The 21,381-nt window shown below is 67.2% G+C and overlaps 4 protein-coding genes across 4 annotated transcripts; 3 read left to right on the top strand and 1 right to left on the bottom strand.

The window, feature by feature from the left end:
* Positions 1–290: 290 nt before the first annotated feature.
* CALR (calreticulin) lies at positions 291–3,947 on the top strand. Its single transcript, XM_005435018.4, has 9 exons — positions 291–642; positions 1,651–1,752; positions 1,833–2,036; positions 2,114–2,208; positions 2,296–2,505; positions 2,588–2,701; positions 2,787–2,930; positions 3,003–3,095; positions 3,418–3,947. The coding sequence occupies exons 1-9, from the start codon at positions 306–308 to the stop codon at positions 3,595–3,597; spliced, it is 1,479 nt and encodes a 492-aa protein (XP_005435075.2). The 5' UTR covers positions 291–305; the 3' UTR covers positions 3,598–3,947.
* A 148-nt stretch (positions 3,948–4,095) lies between these two features.
* On the top strand, positions 4,096–8,983 carry RAD23A (RAD23 homolog A, nucleotide excision repair protein). The gene is made up of 9 exons (XM_055700003.1): positions 4,096–4,263; positions 5,300–5,461; positions 5,543–5,721; positions 6,000–6,055; positions 6,531–6,658; positions 6,735–6,810; positions 7,538–7,668; positions 7,760–7,915; positions 8,442–8,983. The coding sequence occupies exons 1-9, from the start codon at positions 4,192–4,194 to the stop codon at positions 8,553–8,555; spliced, it is 1,074 nt and encodes a 357-aa protein (XP_055555978.1). The 5' UTR covers positions 4,096–4,191; the 3' UTR covers positions 8,556–8,983.
* On the bottom strand, positions 8,956–10,687 carry GADD45GIP1 (GADD45G interacting protein 1). The gene is made up of 2 exons (XM_055700004.1): positions 10,343–10,687; positions 8,956–9,384 (listed from the first exon to the last, which is right to left on the bottom strand). The coding sequence occupies exons 1-2, from the start codon at positions 10,660–10,662 to the stop codon at positions 9,027–9,029; spliced, it is 678 nt and encodes a 225-aa protein (XP_055555979.1). The 5' UTR covers positions 10,663–10,687; the 3' UTR covers positions 8,956–9,026.
* A 69-nt stretch (positions 10,688–10,756) lies between these two features.
* Positions 10,757–21,375, top strand: LOC102055418 (nuclear factor 1 X-type; the record flags this gene model as incomplete). The annotated part of the gene is made up of 2 exons (XM_055700005.1): positions 10,757–14,105; positions 21,167–21,375. Coding segments are annotated over exons 1-2 (440 nt in total), but the record flags the coding sequence as incomplete, so codon positions are not given.
* Positions 21,376–21,381: the final 6 nt, after the last annotated feature.

The following is a 21,381-nucleotide window of genomic DNA, read 5'->3' as shown; positions in this document are numbered from 1 at the left end:
CACAGCACCACTTTAGGTCATAGAGCCCCTGGACGAGGAGCCCCTTCATCCTCCGCGCCACGTGCCTCCCTCCCCTTCCCGTAGTCCCCTGCTATGCCGGGGTCCCCCGTGTCTTCCCGGTGCTATTATGAGATGGTGGGCACCGCCCCCCACGTGGCCCGCGGGCGGCCTGGCCCTTTAAGAGCGCCCGGCCCCACGTGACTGCGGTGACGCACCCAGAGGAGGGAGGGGCGGGCGCGCGCCCGGGGGGGGGGCGTCTCCCGCCGAACGCGTGGTCGCTCCTCATTGGCTACCGTGCCCAGCCAATGGGAAGCGGCCATCTGGGACGCCAACGTTCGGGGGCGCCGTCTCCACCGGCAAGCGGGCGGACGGCCAATAGGAGCGGGCCCTGCGCGGACGCGGACCAATGGACTAGGGCCAGGGGCGGGCCGAGGGGGCGGCGGGCGGATAAAACGGGGCGCCGCCTCCGCCCCCCTCCGCAGTGCCGGGCGCCGCCAGGCCGGGAGGGAGCAATCTCTGGGCACCGCCGCGTGGGACTTGCCGCCATGAGCCGCCTCACTCTCCCCGTCCTGCTCGGTGTTTTCCTGGCGCTGGCGGTGGCTGGGCCCGCCCAGTTCTTCCGGGAGGAATTCGGGGACGGAGGTGAGGGTGGGGGTCCCCGCGGTGGGAGAGGGCTGAGGGGAGGGCGGGGCCTGAGGGAGGTCCTCTGAGGTGAAGGGGATGTGTGGGGGGGTGGGAGTCTTCTGAGGTGAAGCGGACCTGGGGAGGTCCCTGAGGTACCGGGGGTGAGGGGGGTGGTCCCCTGAGCTGAAGGGAAACTGGGTGGGGGTCATCTGAAGTATTGGCACTGAACAGGGGTCCCTGAGGTGACGGTGACCTGGGGGAGGGGTCTCCTGAGGTGAAGGGCACCTGGACAGGGGATCCCCTGAGCTGAGAGAGGGTACGGGGGAGCTGGGAGGCCTCCCTGGGCTGCGGTGGGGGGTGCCTTGCTTGTGGGAGTGGGTGGGAAGGTGAGGGGTCTCACCTGGGCTAAGGAGGATGCAGGGCATTGGAGAGATGGGAGGGGAGAGGAGAGGGCAATGGGTCAGGCCCCCCAGGTAGAGCTGCGGGAGGTGAGGGCCAGCTGGGATGGAGGATCAGGACCCCCGTATCCCAAGAGGACATGGGGTGCCTGGAGGGAGCTTTGTGTCGGAGGTTTGGGCTGGGGAGAGCGGTTGTGGAAGGACACAGGGGGCTAAGAGGTGCTCCCCTCCCCTAGCTTGGGGTGCCAGAGGGGCGGTGGGGGGGACCTCCCCAAGGGGTAGGGGCTGCTTGCTGCAGGGTGATACGGGGCCTGGGGGTGTTGCCTATGGCGGGAGGCAGGACAGGTCCTGGCTCACACTGCGGGGTGGGAGGGTGGGGTGTTGTGTTGCTTATCTGGGACCCTAAATCCTTCTGCAGCCCCTCCCAGGAAGAGACACCCCTAATGCTGAGCTCTCTCTGGGGCTCCCAGCAGTGAGGGGGGAGTGGGGAGCTGTGTGGGACCTCCAGCTCTGGAATGTGATGTGCCTGGCCGTGAGCTGCTCTGCTCTGGGGGTGGGGGCTGCGGGCAGAAGGGCCTCCCCAGCGATGGGGAGGGGGCTCAGGGTCCTGAGCGCTCCCCTTCCACAGATGCCTGGACCCGCCGGTGGGTGGAGTCTAAGCACAAGCCTGACTACGGCCGGTTTGTTCTCACGGCTGGGAAGTTTTACGGCGATGCTGAGAAGGACAAAGGTAAGTGGGGGCAGGCAGTGACTGTGCCGGATGGGGACAGTGTGGCATTCCCCGTGTCCCAATGCACCCGTGTCCCACAGGGATCCAGACAAGCCAAGATGCCCGGTTCTATGCCATCTCTTCTCGCTTTGAGCCCTTCAGCAACCGGGACAAGACGCTGGTGGTGCAATTTACAGTGAAACACGAACAGAACATTGACTGTGGTGGCGGCTATGTCAAGCTCTTCCCAGCCAGCCTCAACCAGGAGGACATGCATGGCGACTCAGAGTACAACATTATGTTTGGTGGGTCCCTGGAACCGCCCACAGCCCCCCACGATGGTGTGGGGGCCCCCCACTCACCTCTTGCTTCTGCCCCCCAGGCCCTGACATCTGTGGCCCCGGCACTAAGAAGGTTCATGTCATCTTCAACTACAAGGGGAAAAACGTCCTGATCAACAAGGATATTCGGTGCAAGGTGGGTGTGTGAGGGGCATGGGGGGGGGGCTGGTTGTGCCGGGGGGGGGTGTGTCCCTAGCCATGCTGAGCCCTCCCGTTTTCATAGGATGATGAGTTCACCCATCTCTACACACTGGTGGTGCGGCCTGATAACACTTATGAGGTGAAGATTGACAACGGGCGAGTGGAGTCGGGGAGTCTGGAGGAGGACTGGGACTTCCTGCCCCCCAGGAAGATCAAGGACCCTGAGGCTCGGAAACCTGATGACTGGGACGAGCGGGCCAAGATTGATGACCCTGAGGACACTAAGCCTGAGGTGGGGGAGCTCCAGGGGGAGGTGGTGGGGTGCTGCAGGGGAGGGGGCTGCGGCAGTGCCCTGACCCTGTCCAGCCCCCCAGGACTGGGACAAGCCCGAACACATCCCTGACCCCGATGCCAAGAAGCCAGAGGACTGGGATGAGGAGATGGATGGGGAGTGGGAGCCCCCTGTTATCCAGAACCCTGAGTACAAGGTGAGGCTGGGGGTCTGCAGGGGGGGTTTCCAGGGGAAGGGCTGAGCCCCCCCTGACAACCCCCCCACCCCCCCGACCCCCCTAGGGTGAGTGGAGGCCCCAGCAGATCGACAACCCAGACTACAAGGGCAAGTGGGTGCACCCTGAAATTGACAACCCTGAGTACAGCCCTGACCCCCACCTCTACGCCTACGACAGCTTCGGGGTCATTGGTCTTGACCTCTGGCAGGTGGGTGGGGGTGTGATGGGGTCTCACGTGCCCTCCCTAGGACCCCTCCCCGATTGCCTCTGTCCCCCACAGGTGAAGTCTGGTACCATCTTTGATAACTTCCTCATCACGGATGACGAGAAGCTAGCAGAGGAGATTGGAAATGAGACCTGGGGGGCCACCAAGGTATGGGAGGGGACCCTCGGTGACACTGCCCTCCCATGACACTCCCCTGCCTTCCCCCAGGACACGCACTCCCTGCCCCAACCACCCTTCCAGAACTATGCCCCCTACCCCCAAATCCCATCTCTTCTCCCTCGGGATCCCCCCAGCAATCCCATCTGCCCCCATCCCGGGACCTCTCTGGTGAACCCCATCTCATCCCCCCAGACACCCACCCACCCGCCCCAAGTGAACCTTCCCCCCAGTGATTTGCACACCCCCCCCGCCCCCCCCCTCAGGGGAATCTACCCTGCTGCTAATCGCCCTCTGTGACACCCTCCCCCAGGAAGCGGAGAAGAAAATGAAGGAGCAGCAGGACGAGGAGCAGCGGAAGAAGCAGGAGGAGGAGGAGAAGCAGCAGAAGGAGGAGGAGGGCGACGACGAGGGGGAAGATGAGGATGAGGATGAGGAGGAGCCCGAGGCCGAGCCCGAGGAGGCGGAGGCGACCCCGCGGGACGAGCTGTGAGGGCCCCCGGCGGGACCCTACTGTCTCTGTGAGACCTGGACTCTTTTCTACGCGCCCCCCGCCTGCGGGCCCGGGGAGCGGGGGCCGGGCCGGGCCCCCCAGCAGAGCGAGGACTCGGGAACGGCGCCGGGGCCCGGTACCGGCGGAGGGGAGGGGGGACGGGGACAGGGAGAGAAAAGGGGAGAGGGGGTTGCGACCCCTGCCCCCCCGCCGGTACCGGCGCGGTGATGGGGGTGGGTGGCTGGCGGGGAGGTGTGGGGGGGGCTCCGCGGGCGCACGTGACTGTACGGGTGTTGCGAATCCGGTTTCTATTAAATTAACGCTCGGTCCCGGCCGTGGCCTCCGCGCCATCTTCCCGCTGTTCGCCGCCATTTTGTGCCGCCGTGCACCTCACGTGATGAAGGGGCGCGGGGGGGGGGGGGGGGGGCGGGGCAGGTTCCGTGCGTCGCGGGGTGGGGGCGGGGCTTGGCGCTGCTGACGCCGTGACGTAATTCCGGTCGCGCGTCACGTGGCGGAAGCGGTGGGGCGCCTAAGATGGCGGCGGCGTGAGTTGCATGTTGTGGGGCCGCCGGGAGGAGCCGCCGCCGCCGCGCCATGGCGGTCACCGTGACGCTGAAGACGCTGCAGCAGCAAACGTTCAAAATCCGGATGGAGCCGCACGAAACGGTGAGCGCGGCCTCGGCCCGGAGCGGCTCCGGCCTTGGCCTTACCCCCCCCCCCCTCGGCGCTGGGCTGGCGGGGGGGGCCGGGCCTGCTTACACCCCCCCGCGCTGTGCTGAGGGAGGGGCCGGGCCAGCTCCCGCTCCCCCGTAGGGCTGCCTGGGGGAACCGGGCCTGCTCCCCCCGCCCTGCGCTGAGCTGAGGGGGTGGGGCGGGCCTGCCCCAACCCCGCTGCGGGGGTGTCTGTTTTCCTCCCCGTCGTGTGGGGCAGCCCCGGGGTTTTTGAGCTGGTGGCGGGTGTCCTCCATCCTGCCCTGGATATGGGCGTATGTCGAGGGTGTCGTGGTCACTCTCCCACCCGCTGTGGGGCAGCCCAGGGTTTCTGTGCCGTTTTCTGGGGGGAGTACATAAACGCGGGGGTCCTCGTCCCCCTCCCAGCCACAGTGGGGCTGGGGCCAGCCCTGGGTTTCTGTTGTTGTGGGGTGTGTGTGTCCCCCATCCATGGGGGTACAATGGGGGGTTCTCAGTCCTGCTCTCACCTGCAGTGGGACCAGGAGGGGTGGCCCGGGGTTTCTGTGTCATTGTAGAGTGTTCCCCCACACTCTGGGGGGGGCTCTGTGTTTTCATTTGGGAGCAGGGTAATGTGGGGGGCGGGGGGCACATCCTGTATTGTGCAGCCTGATGATCCCCAGTGCCCCCACCCTGCCACAGTGGGGGGGGGGGGGGCAGATGCTGGGTCCTCTGCACACTAAGGAGGATGAGGGAGTAATTATTTGGGTGAGGCTCAACATCGGGGAGTGCCTGCTCCCCCCCCCCCCCGTGCTTACAGGTCTACCCAACGCTCCCTCCCGCCCCTCCCCAGCAACTCCCCACCTCACCCCTGAGCCTGTAGCTCCACCAGCCCCATACAGAATGATGACTTTCCTATCACAGAGGATGGTTTCACCCCATTTTTTTGGGATGACTGTGTTTTTGGGGTGACCCTGGGTGCAGGTTGCCACTGAGACTCCCCCCATACCATGACCCCATCCTACACCCCCAGGTGCGGGCACTGAAGGAGAAGATCGAGGCAGAGAAGGGTAGTGATGCCTTCCCTGTGGCCGGCCAGAAGCTCATCTACGCCGGGAAGATCCTGAGTGATGACGTCCCGATCCGCGAGTACCGCATTGATGAGAAAAACTTTGTGGTTGTTATGGTGACCAAGGTGGGACCTCTCCAGGTCTCCTGCAAACGCAAACCCCCTTAGACCCCCCCCCCCCTCCTTGCTGATGCCTCCCTCCCACAGGCTAAGTCTGCGTTGGGCACTGCAGCCCCCGAGGCTGGAGCTGGCGGCACATCAGAGCCTCCCGCAGCACCGGGGCCCCCCCCGGCCGCTGATGCCATCCCCCCGCCACCGGCTGCCCCCAGCGAGGAGACACCAGCCCATGACCTCCCTCCACTCACCCTCTCAGAGCCTGCCACGGGGTAAGGTGGGGGGCACAGCGCGGAGGGGTGTGGGATCGGGGCAGGGGTTCTAATTGTGTCAAACCATATGGTGCGAGGATGTGGCAGACAGGAGAAGCAGAAGCAAAGCGTTTGGAGGGGCTGTGGGGGATTAGGAGCTGGCACAGAGGAGGTTTGGGAGGGGAGGTGGGGGGGTAGCATAGCAGGAGAGGGGGGGATGGGGGGGTCAGGGGGGATGGTTGTGTCCTGGCATTCCCGGAAAGGCCACGGCTGCCACATCTCTCTTTTTGAATCCGCAGCTCTGTTCCCCCCGCAGGTAGTGCGGGGCGCTCAGCTGATGCCGCCTCTACCCTCGGTGGGTCCTGGGTGTGTGTGGGAATAGGGGGGGGGATGTCCATCCTCGGGGGGGAGACACAGGCACCAGGCAGGTGTGTGTGTCCGGGGGGTGGGGGGAGACAGGCACCAGGCGGGTGTGTGTGGAGGGTTCCCTGGGGTGTGGCGACTTGTGGTCACCAGTGGGGTGGGCGTCCCTGATACGAGGGGGGCTGTGGAATGGGAGAAGGTAAAGGGGTTGGGTGGGGGGAGGGGTGCAGGGGGAGCATGGAAGTTGTTTTGGTGGTCCCCGGGCGGGGAATAGGGTGCAGGGGGAAGGAATGCAGATGAACGGGAAGGTTTGAATTTGGGAGGGTTTGAAGGTGGGGTCCTTATTGTGGGGGAGAGAAGCTATGTGTGGGAGGTGGGGGTCTGGGGGCCGGCGAGTGGGGGATATGGGGGGGGTCCCTGGGGGAAGGGTGGGTGGTCCTGGGCCAGTGCTGACACAAGATGGGCAGTGACGGGCTCGGAGTACGAGACAATGCTGACGGAGATCATGTCGATGGGCTATGAGCGGGAGCGGGTGGTTGCCGCGCTGCGTGCCAGCTACAACAACCCCCACCGCGCTGTCGAGTACCTGCTGACGGTGAGCTGGGGGGGGTGGATGGGGGGTCAGGGGAGGGTCTCAGGGCCACCCTGACCCACCTCCCCCCAACCCCCAGGGCATCCCCGGCAGCCCCGAGCCCGAGCGCCCGCCAGTGCAGGAGAGCCGCCCCCCGGAGCAGCCAGCGCCTGAAGGTCAGTGGGGTGGGGGCAGGGGCACGTGCCCAGGGGTGGGGTTATGGCTGGCGTAGGTCCTTCTGTTGGGATGTGGCTTAAAGGACTTTCCTGCTTAGGGGTGTGGCTTAAGGGTTACACCCCACTGGGGGTGTGGTCTAGCTACTTTTCCCTTTGGTGGTGTGGCCATATGGCTCCTCCTCTTTGGGTGTGGCTTAAAGTGTGGCCTGGAGGTCCCTCTCATTGGCGTATGCATGGTATAAGGCTTCTGTCAAGTTGGAGGCACCTCCCCTTTTGGGGGCGTGGTTCTCAGGCTCCTCCCTTTGGGGGTGTGGCCTATAGGCTCTACCCCCTTTTGGGTGTGGCTTATGGGACTGTCCAGGTGGAGGCACGGTCTACAGACTCCTCCCATTGGGGGTGTGGCTTGGGGGGGGGCTACCTGAATGCTCCTCCCCCTGGGGTGTGGCCTGGTCCACCCCACCCCGGGGCACTCCTTGCCCTGGGGTGTGTGTGGGTGGCTTTACTGGCCTCGTCACAATGAGAGGGTGTGGCCTGGACAGGCCCCGCCTCTCCAAGGGGTGTGGTCTGGTGGACCTGGCCAGGGGGCATTCACCTCTTTGGGGCATTCCCAGGGCAAAGCCTGAGGGGAGCCTCTCCTCCTGGATGGGATTGTGTCCCTGTCAGGCCCCACCCTGTGGGTGGGGCTCACTCAGACCCCACCCCCTGACCCCACCTCACCCACCCACAGGGGAGAACCCACTGGAGTTCCTGAGGGAGCAGCCCCAGTTCCAGAACATGCGGCAGGTGATCCAGCAGAACCCAGCCCTGCTGCCCGCCCTGCTCCAGCAGCTGGGCCAGGAGAACCCCCAGCTGCTCCAGGTACTTCCCAGCACCCCCAGAGCGACCCCCACCCCCTCCCTCACCCCCCCACCCCCTCCCCTCCCTCACCCCCCTCCCCTGCCTCCCCCAGCAAATCAGCCAGCACCAGGAGCAATTCATCCAGATGTTGAATGAGCCGTTGGGCGAGCTGGGCGACCTCGAGGGGGAGATGGGCGCCATCGGGGACGAGTCCCCCCAGATGAACTACATCCAGGTGACGCCTCAGGAAAAAGAAGCCATAGAAAGGGTAAGGAGGAGGGGGGCACCGTGGCAGGGGAGGGGGGGGGGGGCAGGCACCAGCGCTTGGCCATCAGCAGGGTGCAGGGGGAAGCTCCTTGCCGTCAGTAGGGACCAGAGTTAACAGGCTGTTTGGCCCCTTACACTACTGGTGACATCCAGCCACCAGGAGGAAGCAGAGTTTAGCACTGAGGCAAACAATGTGGAGTTGTCATTAGGTTCAGAGTTAACACTGGTTGCCCACATTGTGGTCTTACGGCTGGTAGCACTTGGGCTGTGGTCATTAGGCTCTAGAGTTAATGGCAGCGGAAGGCAGGTCAGTGGGAGTCAGAAATGCTGTAGCTGCTCTTCAGCCATCAGTAGGGACCAGAGTTAACACCCAGTGACGTGTACAGAGCTAACGTTACGGGGCACACAGTGCTATCACTAGGCTTTAGAGTTAACAGGGCTGGCTCTGGAGTTAACAATGAAGTTGCACCTGCCCTGGGCCAGGGGTGTCAGTAGGTCCCAAAGTAAACGCTCCCCACCCCCAACAGTTGAAGGCACTGGGCTTCCCCGAGAGCCTGGTGATCCAGGCCTACTTTGCCTGCGAGAAGAACGAGAACCTGGCGGCCAACTTCCTGCTCAGCCAGAACTTCGATGATGACTGAGGGGCCGGGGCTGGCGCCCCCCACCCTCTCTCCCCCGTTGGAGGGGGGGCCATGGGGCCCACAGGGGGACACACAAACACAGACATTTGCACGGCCCCTCCCTCCCCTCCCCGGGGCTTTGGGTCTGGCTGGGGAGGGGCAGGATTGGGACCCCCATTGGGCCCCAGCCCTGCCACTCTCCTGAGGGAGCAGCAGTGATCAGTGGAGCCCCCCCCGCCCCCCCCCCCCCCCCCCCCCCGCTGTGGGGGTGCTCAGCAAACCCCTTCCTCCTTGTCGTGCCCCTTCCCACCACCCCACCTCCTTCCCCTCCCCCCCCCCCCCCCCTTCAACCCCAGGGGGTGGAGGGGGAGTCAGGGGGTGGGCAGCCGCGGGAAAAAATACAACTCAGAGGTAGGGGGGATAAGATTAAATGCAGAATTTTCAACCCATTTTGGGCTCGCGTAGGTGTGATTTGATGGGGGGGGGGCACATTTAGGAGGAGACGGTCCCTGGGGTCTTGGTGGGGGCTCCGGGGGGAGGCTGGGAGGCGGCAGCAGCTTCGGCAGCCGCCAAGGCACTGCGCGCAGCTTCTTGGCGCTCCTGCCGCTGCCGCCGCTTCTCCTCACGCCGCTGCTGCCGCTCCAGGTCCTGCAGCAGCACCTGGGCCTGGGGGCTGTCGCGGCGGGGGGTGCCGCGGCTGGAGGGTCCCCCCGCCAGCCCTGCTTCGGCCAACAGCCGCTGCCGCCGCGCCGCCTCCTGCCGCGCTCGCTCCCGCGCCTGTGCCCGCTCCTGCTGCCAGGCACTTATCCGTGCTGGCATTGCCGCCAGGCTGCGGGCCACCAGCTGCTGCCTGCGGTGGGACAGCAGCGCTGGGGACACTCCCCGGGATGGGGACAGTGCTCCCCGGGATTGGGACACCCCCCAGGGATGGGGCGGTGCCCTGGGACACACCTCTGGAATGGAATCAGCTTCCTCCCCGCCCCCCCCCCCCCCCTCCTCCCCGAGATGGGGACAACCCCTGCAGGCTGGGGACAAGCCCCTTCAGTGCTCGCACTTCTGCCCAGTGTGTGCCTTCCAGCCCCGATCCCAGTTCTCCCCGTGCCCCTAGTACCCCTCAGCCCTGATCCAAGTTCTCCCAGTACCGTCAGTGCACCCCAGTCCCAATCCCAGTTTTCCCAGTACCGCCAGTGCTCATCCAGCCCCGATCCCAGTTCTCCCAGTGCCCCGCAGCCCTAATCCATTCTTCCAGTGCCTCTCCAGCTCTGCCCTCAGTGCCACTACTGTACCCCCAGTGCCCCCCCAGCTCTAATCCCAGTACCGCCAGTGCTCCTCCAGCCCTGATCCCCATTCCCCCAATGCCCCCCAGCCCCGATCCCAGTTCTCCCAGTACCCCAGCCCTAATCCATTCTCCCAGCACCTCTCCAGCTCCGCCCTCAGTGCCCCCCCAAGCTCTAATCCCAGTACCGCCAGTGCTCACCCAGCCCTGATCCCCGTTCCCCCAGTGCCCCTAGTGCCCCTCAGCCCTGATTCCAGTTTTCCCAGTACCACCAGTGCTCACCCAGCCCTGATCCCCGTTCCCCCAGTGCCCCCCAGCCCCGATCCCAGTTGTCCTAGTGCCCCTCAGCCCTGATTCCACTTTTCTCAGTACCGCCAGTGCTCATCCAGCCCTGATCCCCATTTCCCCAGTGCCCCTCAGCCCCGATCCCAGTTCTCCCAGTGCCCGCGGTACAACCCCAGTGCCTCTCCAGCCCCAATCCCACTGCTCCTCCAGCGCCGATCCCGGTGCCCCCGGCCCCCAGCGCCCCCACCTCTCCTGCCTCCGTCGCGCCTCCTCCCGCTCACGCCGCTCCAGCGCCGCCTCCATCTCCTGCAGCGACGGCTCCCACTCGCGTTCCTCCGCCACGATCGCCCGCAGCTGCTCGGGGTCCGGCCATAGTTGCCGCAGCGGCACCGCCGCCGCCTCCCCCAGCCGCCCGAACCGCCGCGCCGCCGCCCGCTGGTCGTCGGCGGCCGCCGGGGCCGGGCCCAGCCGCCGCCGCAGCGGGGCCGCCCGGTAAGGTCGCAGCGGGGCAGCGATGGCCGGCCAGGCCCGGACCTGGCCCAGCGCCCGCCGCCAGGGCGCCGCCATTTGAGCGGAAGTGACGTAGCGGAAAAGGCGCAACGGGAGGGCGGAAGTCGGGCAGGGGGTGACAGCTGGGGGCGGGCCTCCTAAGGTGAGGTGGTTGTCCCGGGGGGCGAGGGGGGTCCCTCTTCGTGTTGGGGGGCTCCTCCTGGCGGGGGGGACCCCGAAACGGCGCTGCAAGTGTGTGTGTGGGGCAATGCTCCGAAACCGCCGCCTCTCCCCCGTGGAGGAGGGGTGGAGGTGGGCTGGGCCTGGCTTCCCCACCCCCACCCCCCACCCCCCCCATTTTTCAGTCGCAGCCAAACCTCGGGGCGCGCTGCCAAGGCCCCGCCGGCGTTAACCCCTCCCTGCCCGCGGCCTGGGCCCCCCCGGACTCCCCCCAGCCCCAGCGAGGAGAGGCAGAAGCTTGGAGGGGGGGTGGTGTCCCTGTAAGTGGGTGACAGGAAAAGAGGGTGGGGGGCACCCAGCCGTGTGGCAGCGCCCTCCAAGTGGGCCCCACGGGGGGGCCGGGGCCCCCCGACGCGTGGGTCCGCCCCTTCCCCCCTCTGCTGGCTGGAGCTGTGGGGAGGGGGGGGGGGGGGGGGCCTAATGGCTTCCAGGCCTTGGCAGCAGGGGGAAATCTGCTACTCGGTGGAGCCAAAATCGCCCCAAAATCTTCCCTGGGCCTCCTCGGTGTTGGGGACCTGGGGGTCCAAGCCCCCCCAGCTCTGCCCTTCCCTGCTGAACCCAGACACCCCCCCAGCCAAGGGGAGGGGCTGCAAACTGGCCCAGTTTGGGGCAATTTTCCCCTATTTTGGGGCCTCTGCAGTTGCCTCGCCCCCACCTTTTCCCCGCCGCCAAGACCCCGACAGCCCCATTTACCCCCTGGGCGGGGCCATTCCCCCCCCCCCCCCCCCCTCAGTCCGGATTTCCCCCCCGGGGGGGGCCATCCCCCCTCCCCAGGGTTTTCCTGTCCAGCCCCAGGTGGGCGACCCCCCTGCCACCAGGGTCCCTGTCCCACGTGTGTCCCCAGGGCTGGTGGGTGACACGGTGATGTACCGGTGCCCGTCCTGGCATGTCAGGGGATGTTGTTGCATGTCAGGGCATGTCACTGGGTGGTGTTGTATGTGGTGGCCTGTCAGAGCATGGTGCAGTGTGTCGGGGTGACATTTTATAACATGGCATGTCACAGCGTGTCAGGGCATGTCGGTGCATGTGGCAGCATATCAGAGCCTGTTGCAGCATGACATTGCATGTCCTGGCATGTCACGGTGCGTTGTATGTGGTGGCCTGTCAGAGCATGCTGCAGTGTGTTAGGGGGTGACATTGCATGGCAGGGCAGGGCAAGTCATTGCATGTGGTGGCATGTCAGAGCCTGTTGCAGTGTGTTGGGGGTGTCTTTCATGTGAGGGCCTGTTGCAGTGTGTCAGGGGTGACATCCCACAGCATGGCATGTTAGGGCGTGTCATTGCATGTGTGGCCTGTCAGAGCCTGTTGCAGCGTGTTGGGGGCGACACTGCATGGCAGGGCATATCACGGCATGTGGCGGGGGTGCAAATGCCATCCCCCTGTGCTCCCCTGCCCCCGCGTGGCTCCATCTGTGGCCTCAGCTGGTCACAGTGGCACATCTGGCACTGGTGGCCCCTGAGCAGCCGGGGTGGGGGAGGGGTGTGCTCAGGGGGCCCCGTGTGACACATGCTGGCTGCACATGCATGTGCACAGGGACACGGGGACTCACACACGCCAGACGCCTGGGTCCCCTCTGGCCAGGGGGGCACCAGGTGCCTGGATGCCCGGGACCACCCTCTCCCCAGGTGTCACACACCCCCTGCCCCATGTGCCTGGGGAGGCCAGGCAGGGCGGGGGGCTTTGTGCAGCCATGTCCCCCCCCAAGGACACCAGTGTCTGTCCCCCTCCCTCAGGACAGCAGTGTCCCCCCCTCCCAGGACAGCAATGTCCCCCACGCCCAGAATAGTAGTGCCCCACCCCAAGACAGCAGTGTCCTGTGTCCCCCTCCCCAGGCCAGCCATGTGACCCCCCCAACCCGTGGCAGCAGCCCAGCATGGGGGAGGGCCACATCTGTGCCCACCCTCCCCTCCCCCACCCGGGGGGGCACAACAGCCAGGGAGACTGGCTGTTGGACACTGAGCCCCCCCTCCATTCCGGGTGTCCCCTCCAGCTGCTGTCCCCTGGCCCAGGGACCCCCGGAGGTGCTGGTGACACCAGGGTCATGCCAAGGCTGTGGGGCCTCACACGGCCCCTCAGGGACACGGTGGGGACACCACGGTGACAGCATCTCTGGCAGTGAAGGGGTGGCGGTGGTGGCAGTGGCAGTGCCAGCGCTGGCACCGGGTGGTGACAGATGGTGGAGGGACGCGGCCGCAGCCGGAATGACAGATGAGGCTGCCACCGTCACAGCCACCGCCACTGCCATCGCCACTGCCACTGTCACCCACACCGCAGTGGCACTGGTGCTGTCAGTGTCATCGGTGCTGGCACTGGTGTGGCACCAGCACCGGTAGTGTCATTGTCGTGGCACTGTCACTGTCACCGGCACTGCCACCACCACCAGCATTGTCACCAGCACTGTCATCATCATGGCACTGCCACTGTCACTGGTGCTGCTGTGGCACTGCTGCTGTCACTGTCATCGGTGCTGGCACTGGCATGACAGTCACCAGCACTGACGTTGTCATTGTTGTGGCACTGTCACTGTCAGCGGCACTGTTATTGTCATGGCACTGGCTCTGGTAGTGCCACCACCACTGTCATAGTCACCAGTGCTGCCATGCCATGACCACCAGCACTGTCACTTCCCCGGCACTGCCACCACCGCTGTCACGTCACTGCTACTGCAGTGGTCACTAAACCGTGTCACTCTCCCCACTGCCACCACCAGCACTGCCACTGCTGTTGTCACCGTCACCAGTGGGGACGCCCTGGGCCCCCTCACCTGGGCCAGTGGCTGCGGGATCTCTGCCCGGGGGGGGGGGGGAGCTGGGGGAGGGGCTGGGGGGTACCTGTGTCCCCCTGCATCCCCCCGTGCCCCCTGCTCCCCCCGTGTCCCCCCCACGTCCCCCCCCGTGTCCCTGAGTCCCTCCTGTGTCCCCATGTCCCCCCGCCCCCCCCTCGCGTCTCCCCCGTGTCCCTCCCGGCCGGGGCGGGGCGATCGCGGCAGGGGCGTGTCCACACAGGCGGGGGCGTAGCCGTCAATAGCGGGGGGCGGAGCCTCACCAAGAATGGGCGTGTCCGGGGCGTGGTCGAGAGGGGGCGTGGCCGGCGCGGCGCTTCCCGCGGCAAAAGTGCAGCGGGCGCCAACTTCGGGCAAACTTTCCCCGCGCGCAGCTGGTACCGGCACCCCCCCTCGGAGCCGGGACCCCCCCGGACCCCCGGTACCCCCGGACCTCCCCCCGCCATGCCCCCACGCGGCTGACACTGCCGCCATGTACTCCCCGTACTGCCTCACCCAGGTACGGCCGGTAACGGGGGGGGGGGGGCCGATAACGGGAGGGGCGGCGGTACCGGGGGGGGGGGGGGGACGGGACGGCCGGTAACGGGGAGGGGGCAGTAACGGGAGTGGAGGGGGGGGTGTCCTGTCGTGGTTTTGCTGTGCGCTGCAAGTGGTTGTTCACCCCCCTCCAAAAAAAGAAAAGAAAAAAAAAAAAGGGCTGCTGTGGGGAGGGGTGACGGTTACCGGTACCGGGAAGTGTGTGTGTGGGGGGGCTGCTCCGAGGCTGCCGCCCCCCCCAGTCGGTGCCTGTGGCCACGCGTCACGAGTGGCCGTGGGGCGGGGGGGCCTGTTGTGCTCATCCTGGTGCGGGTGAAACTGTGTCCCGAGCGGGGCAGCGCCCTGGGACCCCCCCCCCAGCCGGTACCGTCGCGAAGCCCCTTCCCAGGGGGGAATGTGGGGGGAGGAGGTGGTTCAGGGTGGTCCCCCCCTGGCGAGATGGGGGGTGTCTGTCCCACGGGAGGTGTCACCCGTGGGATGGGGCCGTCAGTGCCCATGGGGTGTTTTCACCTGTGGACAGTGCCGGGTCGGGCTGAAAGGTTGTCCCGGGTGGTGGGGAGGGGGTTCCGTGGGGCTGGGCGAGGCAGAGACCTCCACGGGGGCACAAGGGCCGGGGGACACCTCGTCTTGGGGCGCTTTGTTGGGACGTTGCAGGGGACCGTGAGGAGTGGGGTGGCAATTGAGGGGTGTATGTGAGGAGTTGGGGGGGGGAGTGGGGGCAGTAGGCAGAGGCGTTGTCGGGAGATCCTGGGTGGGGGCATATTTTGGGTGCTGTGGCACGGGAGCTCCTATGGGGGTTCCCTGTGGGGGTCCCCACGGCCCCCCGAGGCTGCCCTGGCATCCCCCCAGGGTCCCACTTTGCTTGCTGGGGCAGCCTGCCCCCCCCCCACCCCTGGCGGGCGTTGCTGTTGTTCCCCCCCCCACCTCCATTGCCCTTTTCTCCCGCTTTTCGGGGCGGTTTTGGCGGCCGGTTGCGTCTGGGCGGGCGGCCAGCAGCGCTTCTCGCAGCTTCGGCGCCCGCCCCACACACGCGTGTGCACGCGCCAGCAACACACCATTGCACATGCGTGTGCTCCTGCCTGCACACGCCAGCAACCCGCCACTAAGCCTGCCTGCCTGGACCGGTGCACATGTGTGTGCTCCTGCTTGCACGCCCCATTGCACGCGCAGCCGTTCACCTGTGTTGCCACTTCGGATTGTGCCTTGCACACATATGTGCTCTGCACATGCATGTGCACGCCCGCACTCTCGCACTGTACACACATGGATTGGCACACGTCTGTGTGGTGGCCTCGTGGGCCCGATCCTGCGTGTGCTGAAGCGTGTCAGGGTGCGTGCACGTGCAGGCACTGTGTGCTGACACGCGTGTACTCCCCCCTGCCCCCTTTTGGTTTTGAGCCAATTCTGGGGAGTTTTAGGCCGGTGCCACTATGTGTCATGTCCCCTGGCCTTGTGTCACCCTGGTGCTGGGCTAGGCCCCCAGCACACGCAGGATCAGGCCGCTGCCTCCAGCTGTGGGCACAGCTAGCGGCACGCATAGCAGCACCTACAGCAGGACGCATAGCGACATGTATAGCGGCACCTATAGCAGCATGTATAGCAGCAGCTCCTGCCGCTGGGAGCTTTGGCTGCCAGGCACAAGCTGTACCTCCTCTGCCACTGGTGCCGTGCCAGCCCTTGGCCCTTATAGCCGCCGTATCCTATAGCCGATATAGCCTATAGCTGGCGTAACAAGCAGCGGTTCTGCCGTGAGCCCCCACAGCTGCACGCGTGCTCCCAGCCCTCGCTGGGGTGCAGCCCCTGGCTCAGCACCATGCTCTGGCTGTCGGTGCTGCAGCTGCTCGCTGGGCCAGGGTCCCCCCATGTCTCCCCAGGACCCCCCCAGCTGGGGGTTCCCACCATGCAGAGCCACCCCCCTGCCCCAAATCGGGCATGCCAGCGTGGTGTTGGTGGGTGCCATGCTTGATGCCGTGCCCGCCGCAGTGCAGAGCGCGCAGCGCTGCCAACGTGCACATCGCAGCATGAAATGTAATGTGGGTTTGGGCTTTGGTGTGGTGCATGCTATGTACATCCATGTACAGAACACGCATACCACATGTATGGGACAGGCACCACGTGCCCGGGGTGACAGACCCCAGCCAAGCGCAGTGCCTGGGCAGGACGTGGCGGTCAGGGGATGGCGTGTGGCGCAGGTTTGGGATGAGCTCCAGTGCCTGCGGCATGGCACAGCCCAGCATGGCACAGCACTGCGGCACTGCTGGGGTACCTGGTAGCTTCAACTACACCAGTACCCGGGACCCGCAGAGGGTGCAGAGCTGCTGGGGGGAGAGCAAGAGGTGCCCCAGCGCCCCCAAACTGCAGCCCCCCCAGCCTGTAGCTGGCCTGTATGGCGCCTATAGGGCCTGGCGAGGACTGGGGGCGGCGACCTGGGCACCTATAGGCTATAGGGGCTGGAGCTTGCAAAGGGCCTGCGGGTGCACAACGGGAGGTGTGGGGGTCATACATGTGTAACAGTGGGGATGTGCACACGTATGTTGTGTGGTGCAGGTGTGTGTGATGGAGAGAGGATGCACGCGTGTGTTATGGGGGCTGCAGATGCACATGTATGTAACAAGAGTACATGTACTGTGCATGCACCATGTGCATGATGTGCGTGCAGGCGACATGCACACGTGGCAGCTGCGCCTGCACGCTCGGTGCGTGTCTCCCCGTGCGGCGTGTGCGCAACATGTGTGCGCACTGCCTCCCACACCGCCTGTGCTGCATCCCTGCATGCGCCAGGTATGCGACACATGTGTGCAAGGTGCAGCCCATGCGTGCCCCTGCCAAGCGTGTGTGACAGTCCCGTGCCCCACGCGTGGCCGTGCGGGGCTGTGCCACCGGCTGATGCAATCAGTGCGGGGAGGCACCACCCACCCCCGCACCCCACCCCCCGCCACGTGCGAGGCACCTGGGCTGTGCGAGGCGGAGGCGGGTGACAGGCGTGTGTGCCACTCTAGAGGGGGGTTGTACGTGTGTGTGGTGTGTGCTGCCCACGTGTGGAGCGGATTGTGCGCCATCATGCTGCATGTGCGTGGCGAGGTGTGTGTGCGTGCCCTGACATGCGTGATGAGGTGTGTGCGCGCACCCTGACACGCGTGGCGAGGCGTGTGCTTGGGCTTTGCTGCTGGCGCTGCTGCAGCCCCATGTTGCGGCACTTGTAGCTGTGCTGGTGTCCCCCCCCTCCCAATGTCCCCCCATGTCCCCTCTGTGTCTGCCCGCCCCCCCGCAGCCGTGGGGCTGTGCTGGCAGCATCAATAATGGAGGAGCCCTTGGCCAGGCTGGGGGGGCCGGGGGGACCCTGAATTATTGATGGGCCACAAAAAGCTTTCTTGGATGCCGCAGCACCGTGGGGCCCCCCCCAGCCTGGCCTGGCAGGAGGCCACAGAGAGGGGGGTCGGGATGCTGGGGTCCACTCTGGGGAGGGAGCAGGCTTTGGGAGGGGGGGGGCTGCCCGAGAGCCTGGGTCCCCACCCCCGCTTGGTGGAGGCTGGGGTCGGCGGGGGGGGGAGGGGGGTACGCCTGGACGCCTGCGTCCGCTGGTGCCAAACTACATCGGCCCCACGCCCTGCGGCGCTGCCTTGAGCTGCTGCAGCGTCTGCCCCCACCCTCCGGCGCCCGGCACCCCCCCAGCCCCCCAGCCCGATCTGGGTGCGGGGGTCCCGTCCCTGGTGCTGCGCTGGGGGCAGGTCCCGGCCAGCCGGGCTCCCCTCGAGCGGGCTGGGTCCTCCACGTGGCTGCGGGCAGGGTGGCAGGCAGGCGGCTCCCTCCGGGCAGACTGCATGCCTGGCGCCCCCCCAGCATCATGGGTGCCCCCCCCCCCCGCCCCAAGCACCAAGGTCCCTGCCAGAACCATCCGGCACATTCTCCCTGAGGCCACTGAAGCGCCTGGTCCCCCCAGCCCCACACATAACCGTGGTCCCGGCCGCCTGCGCCTGGGGTCCCTCGTGGTTACGTCCCCCCCGCCCCAGCCGGAGGGTCCAGGACGCCCCTGGCTCGTCCGCCCCCACCACAGCTGCCCCCCCCCCTTGCACAGGAGGGTCTTGGCAGCGGCGTCAGGGGCCGCCGGGGGGATTTTTGGCGGCAATTCCGGCTGTTTCGGGCTGTTTTCTCTCGCGGCGAAGCCGAGGGCCGGGGGGAGCTGGCAGCGGCGCGGGAGGGCGGGCACTGCTGGGCCGGGGGGGCTGTGTTGGGGAGGGGGGTGGGGTGGGGGGGGTGGGTTTTTTTTTCTTTTTTTTTTTTCTCTTTTTTCCCCTCTTTTCTGTTTTTTCTGGGCTTTTCCCTCCCGCTCCGGCGCCGCCCCCCCTGCCGCCGCGCTGGCGCTTTGCCGGGCGCTCGCAGCTGTGGACAGCGGCGACGTGGCTTCGCCCGAGACTGCGGCTCAATGCGGGGCCGGCGCAGCCAATGGCAGCCCGGCGGCACCAGGGCCAGACCCCCCCTCAGCGCGGTCCCTGGCCCCTCGGGGGGGACCCTGGCCCCAGGCAGGGACCCCGATGCCTGGGCACAGCCCTGTGGCCAAAGCTCTAGATCCTTCCTTGCTGGACCTGGCATCCCAGGGCGGGGCAGGGAGGGGACCCAGGCGTTCGGGAGGGGACCCAGGCGTTCAGGCACCCTCCCCGTGCCCGGGTGGGTGCTGGTGGGCTCCAACACCTGGGCTGCTGAGCCCACTTGGGGCGGGGGGTGTCTGGGTAGGAGGGGGCCTCGATGCCTGGGTCCCCGAGCCCCGTTGGAGTGGGCTGTAGGGTAGGGAGGGGACCTGGGTAGGTCCTCTGCACCCAGTTGGGAGGGGGCTGTAGGGTGGGGAGGGGGCTCTGATGCCGGGTTCCCCCCCCAACCCCAGCCCCCACGGGCGGCCAGGCCAGAGGCACCATGAGCAGGGCTGATGTGGTGTGACGTGCGACCCCTCGTGTGAATCACGACGCCTCATTCGAGCACCCTGGGCAACCTCAGAACCCCCTCCGTGCCCCCTCTACCCCCGCCCCCCCCTCCCCCCCCGGTACCGGTACCCACCACATCCTGTTCCATGCCTTTTGCAAAGCACAGTGGGAATGGGGGCTGGGGAGCGCACCCCCCCCACTGCGGTTTTGGGGTGAAACCCGTGAGGTTTGGGGCTAGTGGATGTGGGCACACAGAGCCTCCCCCTGCTCTGATGACAAAATGCCCAAATTTTGTGGGTTTTTTTTATTTTGCACAGAGGAATTAATTATCGGGGGGGGGGGGCAGGGGGTTGGCTCCGAGTGCTGCGTCGGGATTTGGGGGCAGAAATGGAGGATTTGGGCCGTTGATGGCTGGGGAAAGCGGCCAAAATCGGGGCCCTCCCCCCCCCCCCCCCCCCCCCCCCCGGGGTGTGTCTGGAGGGGGGCGGGGCACGGACCCCCTCGGACTCCCAGGATGGGCCCCTGGTGTCAGCGCGGTCCCTGGCGTCCTCGCTCGACCCCCTTGCCTTGCACGAGGCTTTTGCACGACGGATTTTGCAGGAGGGTCGTGCCCCCCCCCCCGATAATTTTGGGTGCAGATCCCCGTGTTTTGGCCGAACTGGGTGTGTGTGTGTGTGGTGTGCGTGCCCTCACGGCTGCGCTCTGTCCCGCTGACCCCCCCTCTTCCCCCCCCTCACTGTGTCCCGGCCCCGAACTCCGCCGCCCCCCCCCCCCCCTCCCCCACCGCGGGTCCCGCCCCCCCGCTTCCACCAATAGGGTGGCCACTCCCCCCGCGCGCTGCGCTCCCATTGGCCGCCGCCGCGCCGGTCCCGGTGCCAAAAGGGGCCGCGGCGGCTCCGCGCGCTCCGCGCCCGGCGGCGGCGGCGGCTCCGGCTGCGGCTCCGCGGCGGCACCGGGACCCCCGCACCGGGACCCCTCCCCATCATTCCCCCCCCCCTAATTTCTACCCAACCCCAGCAGGGACCCCCGCGACCCGCGCTGTCCCGCCAGCTGGGACCCGCCACCCCGCCCCGGTAACCGGGATCCCGGTATCTGACACCCCCCCACCCCCCGCAGTGTCCGCCCCCCCGGACCCGCCCCCCCCCCCTCCCTTCACCGGTAGCCCCCGTTAACCCCCTTCCCCCCGGTAGCGCCCCGTCCCAGTCCGTCCGCCCCCGGTTCTGCCCCGCCGGGGCCCGACTGGCAGCTGCCCACGGCCGGGATGAGCCGCCGCGATGGTACGGTCGGAACCGGCGGGGACGGGCAGCGGGGTCCGGGACCGGGATGGGGCTGGGGACCGACGGCACTAACGGGCAGGGACGGGGGACGGGGACCGGTGGCGCTGGCAGCCGATACAGGGGACGGGGGGTGGCACACCGGGGACCGGCAGGGGTCGGTGGCACCGGGCGCGGGGCTGGCAGCGGGGACCGGGACCGGGCAAGTGGCTTGGGGACGGCTTCGGGGGAGCCGAGCCCCGACGGCAGCGGGAGCATCACCGGGAGCCAGGCAGGGCCGGGGACCAGGGCTGGGGACTGGAGCCGAGTTGTCCCCGGGCTGGGCACACGGGAGCCCCGCGGGGCCGCACTGGCACCAAGGTCGGCAGCCGCCTCGTCTCCGGAGCCAACTGGGCACCAGAACCCCCGGTATGCACCCCCACCCGGGACGGGGCTGCCTCCTCCCCCCCCCCCCCCCCCCAGCCCCCCAGGGACCACCCCGGGGGCCACATCCTGCATCCCTGGTACCCAGCAGCGCCAGGGCAGTGCGAGCATCCCCAGGGGCTGGGACAGGGCAGAACGGGGGTGCCTCCAGGAGCACCCCCCACCATCCCCACAGACAGCCATACCGGGAGGGGGGGGGGGGGGGAACAACCCCTGCCCAGCACTAGCACCCTGCAGCTTCCTACGCAGGATGGGACCATCCCCAGGGCTGCCCCCGCTGCGGTGCTGGGACCGCACATCCCCCCTGGGGAGCTCTGTGCGTGGGATGCCGGGGATGGGGGTGGGATCCCCCGGGGAGCTGCTGTGGGGGGCAGCCACCCCACTGATGCCCCCCACCCCCTACCCCACAGGATGAGTTCCACCCCTTCATCGAGGCGCTGCTGCCCCACGTCCGGGCCTTCTCCTACACCTGGTTCAACCTGCAGGCCCGCAAGCGCAAGTACTTCAAGAAGCACGAGAAGAGGATGTCGAAGGAGGAGGAACGTGCCGTCAAGGACGAGCTGCTGGGCGAGAAGCCGGAGGTCAAGCAGAAATGGGCTTCGCGCCTCCTGGCCAAGCTGCGGAA

This window comes from Falco cherrug, assembly GCF_023634085.1.
Source record: "Falco cherrug isolate bFalChe1 chromosome 11 unlocalized genomic scaffold, bFalChe1.pri SUPER_11_unloc_6, whole genome shotgun sequence".
Classification (NCBI taxonomy): Eukaryota; Metazoa; Chordata; class Aves; order Falconiformes; family Falconidae; genus Falco; species Falco cherrug.
This window is presented reverse-complemented; position numbering and strand designations above follow the sequence as displayed.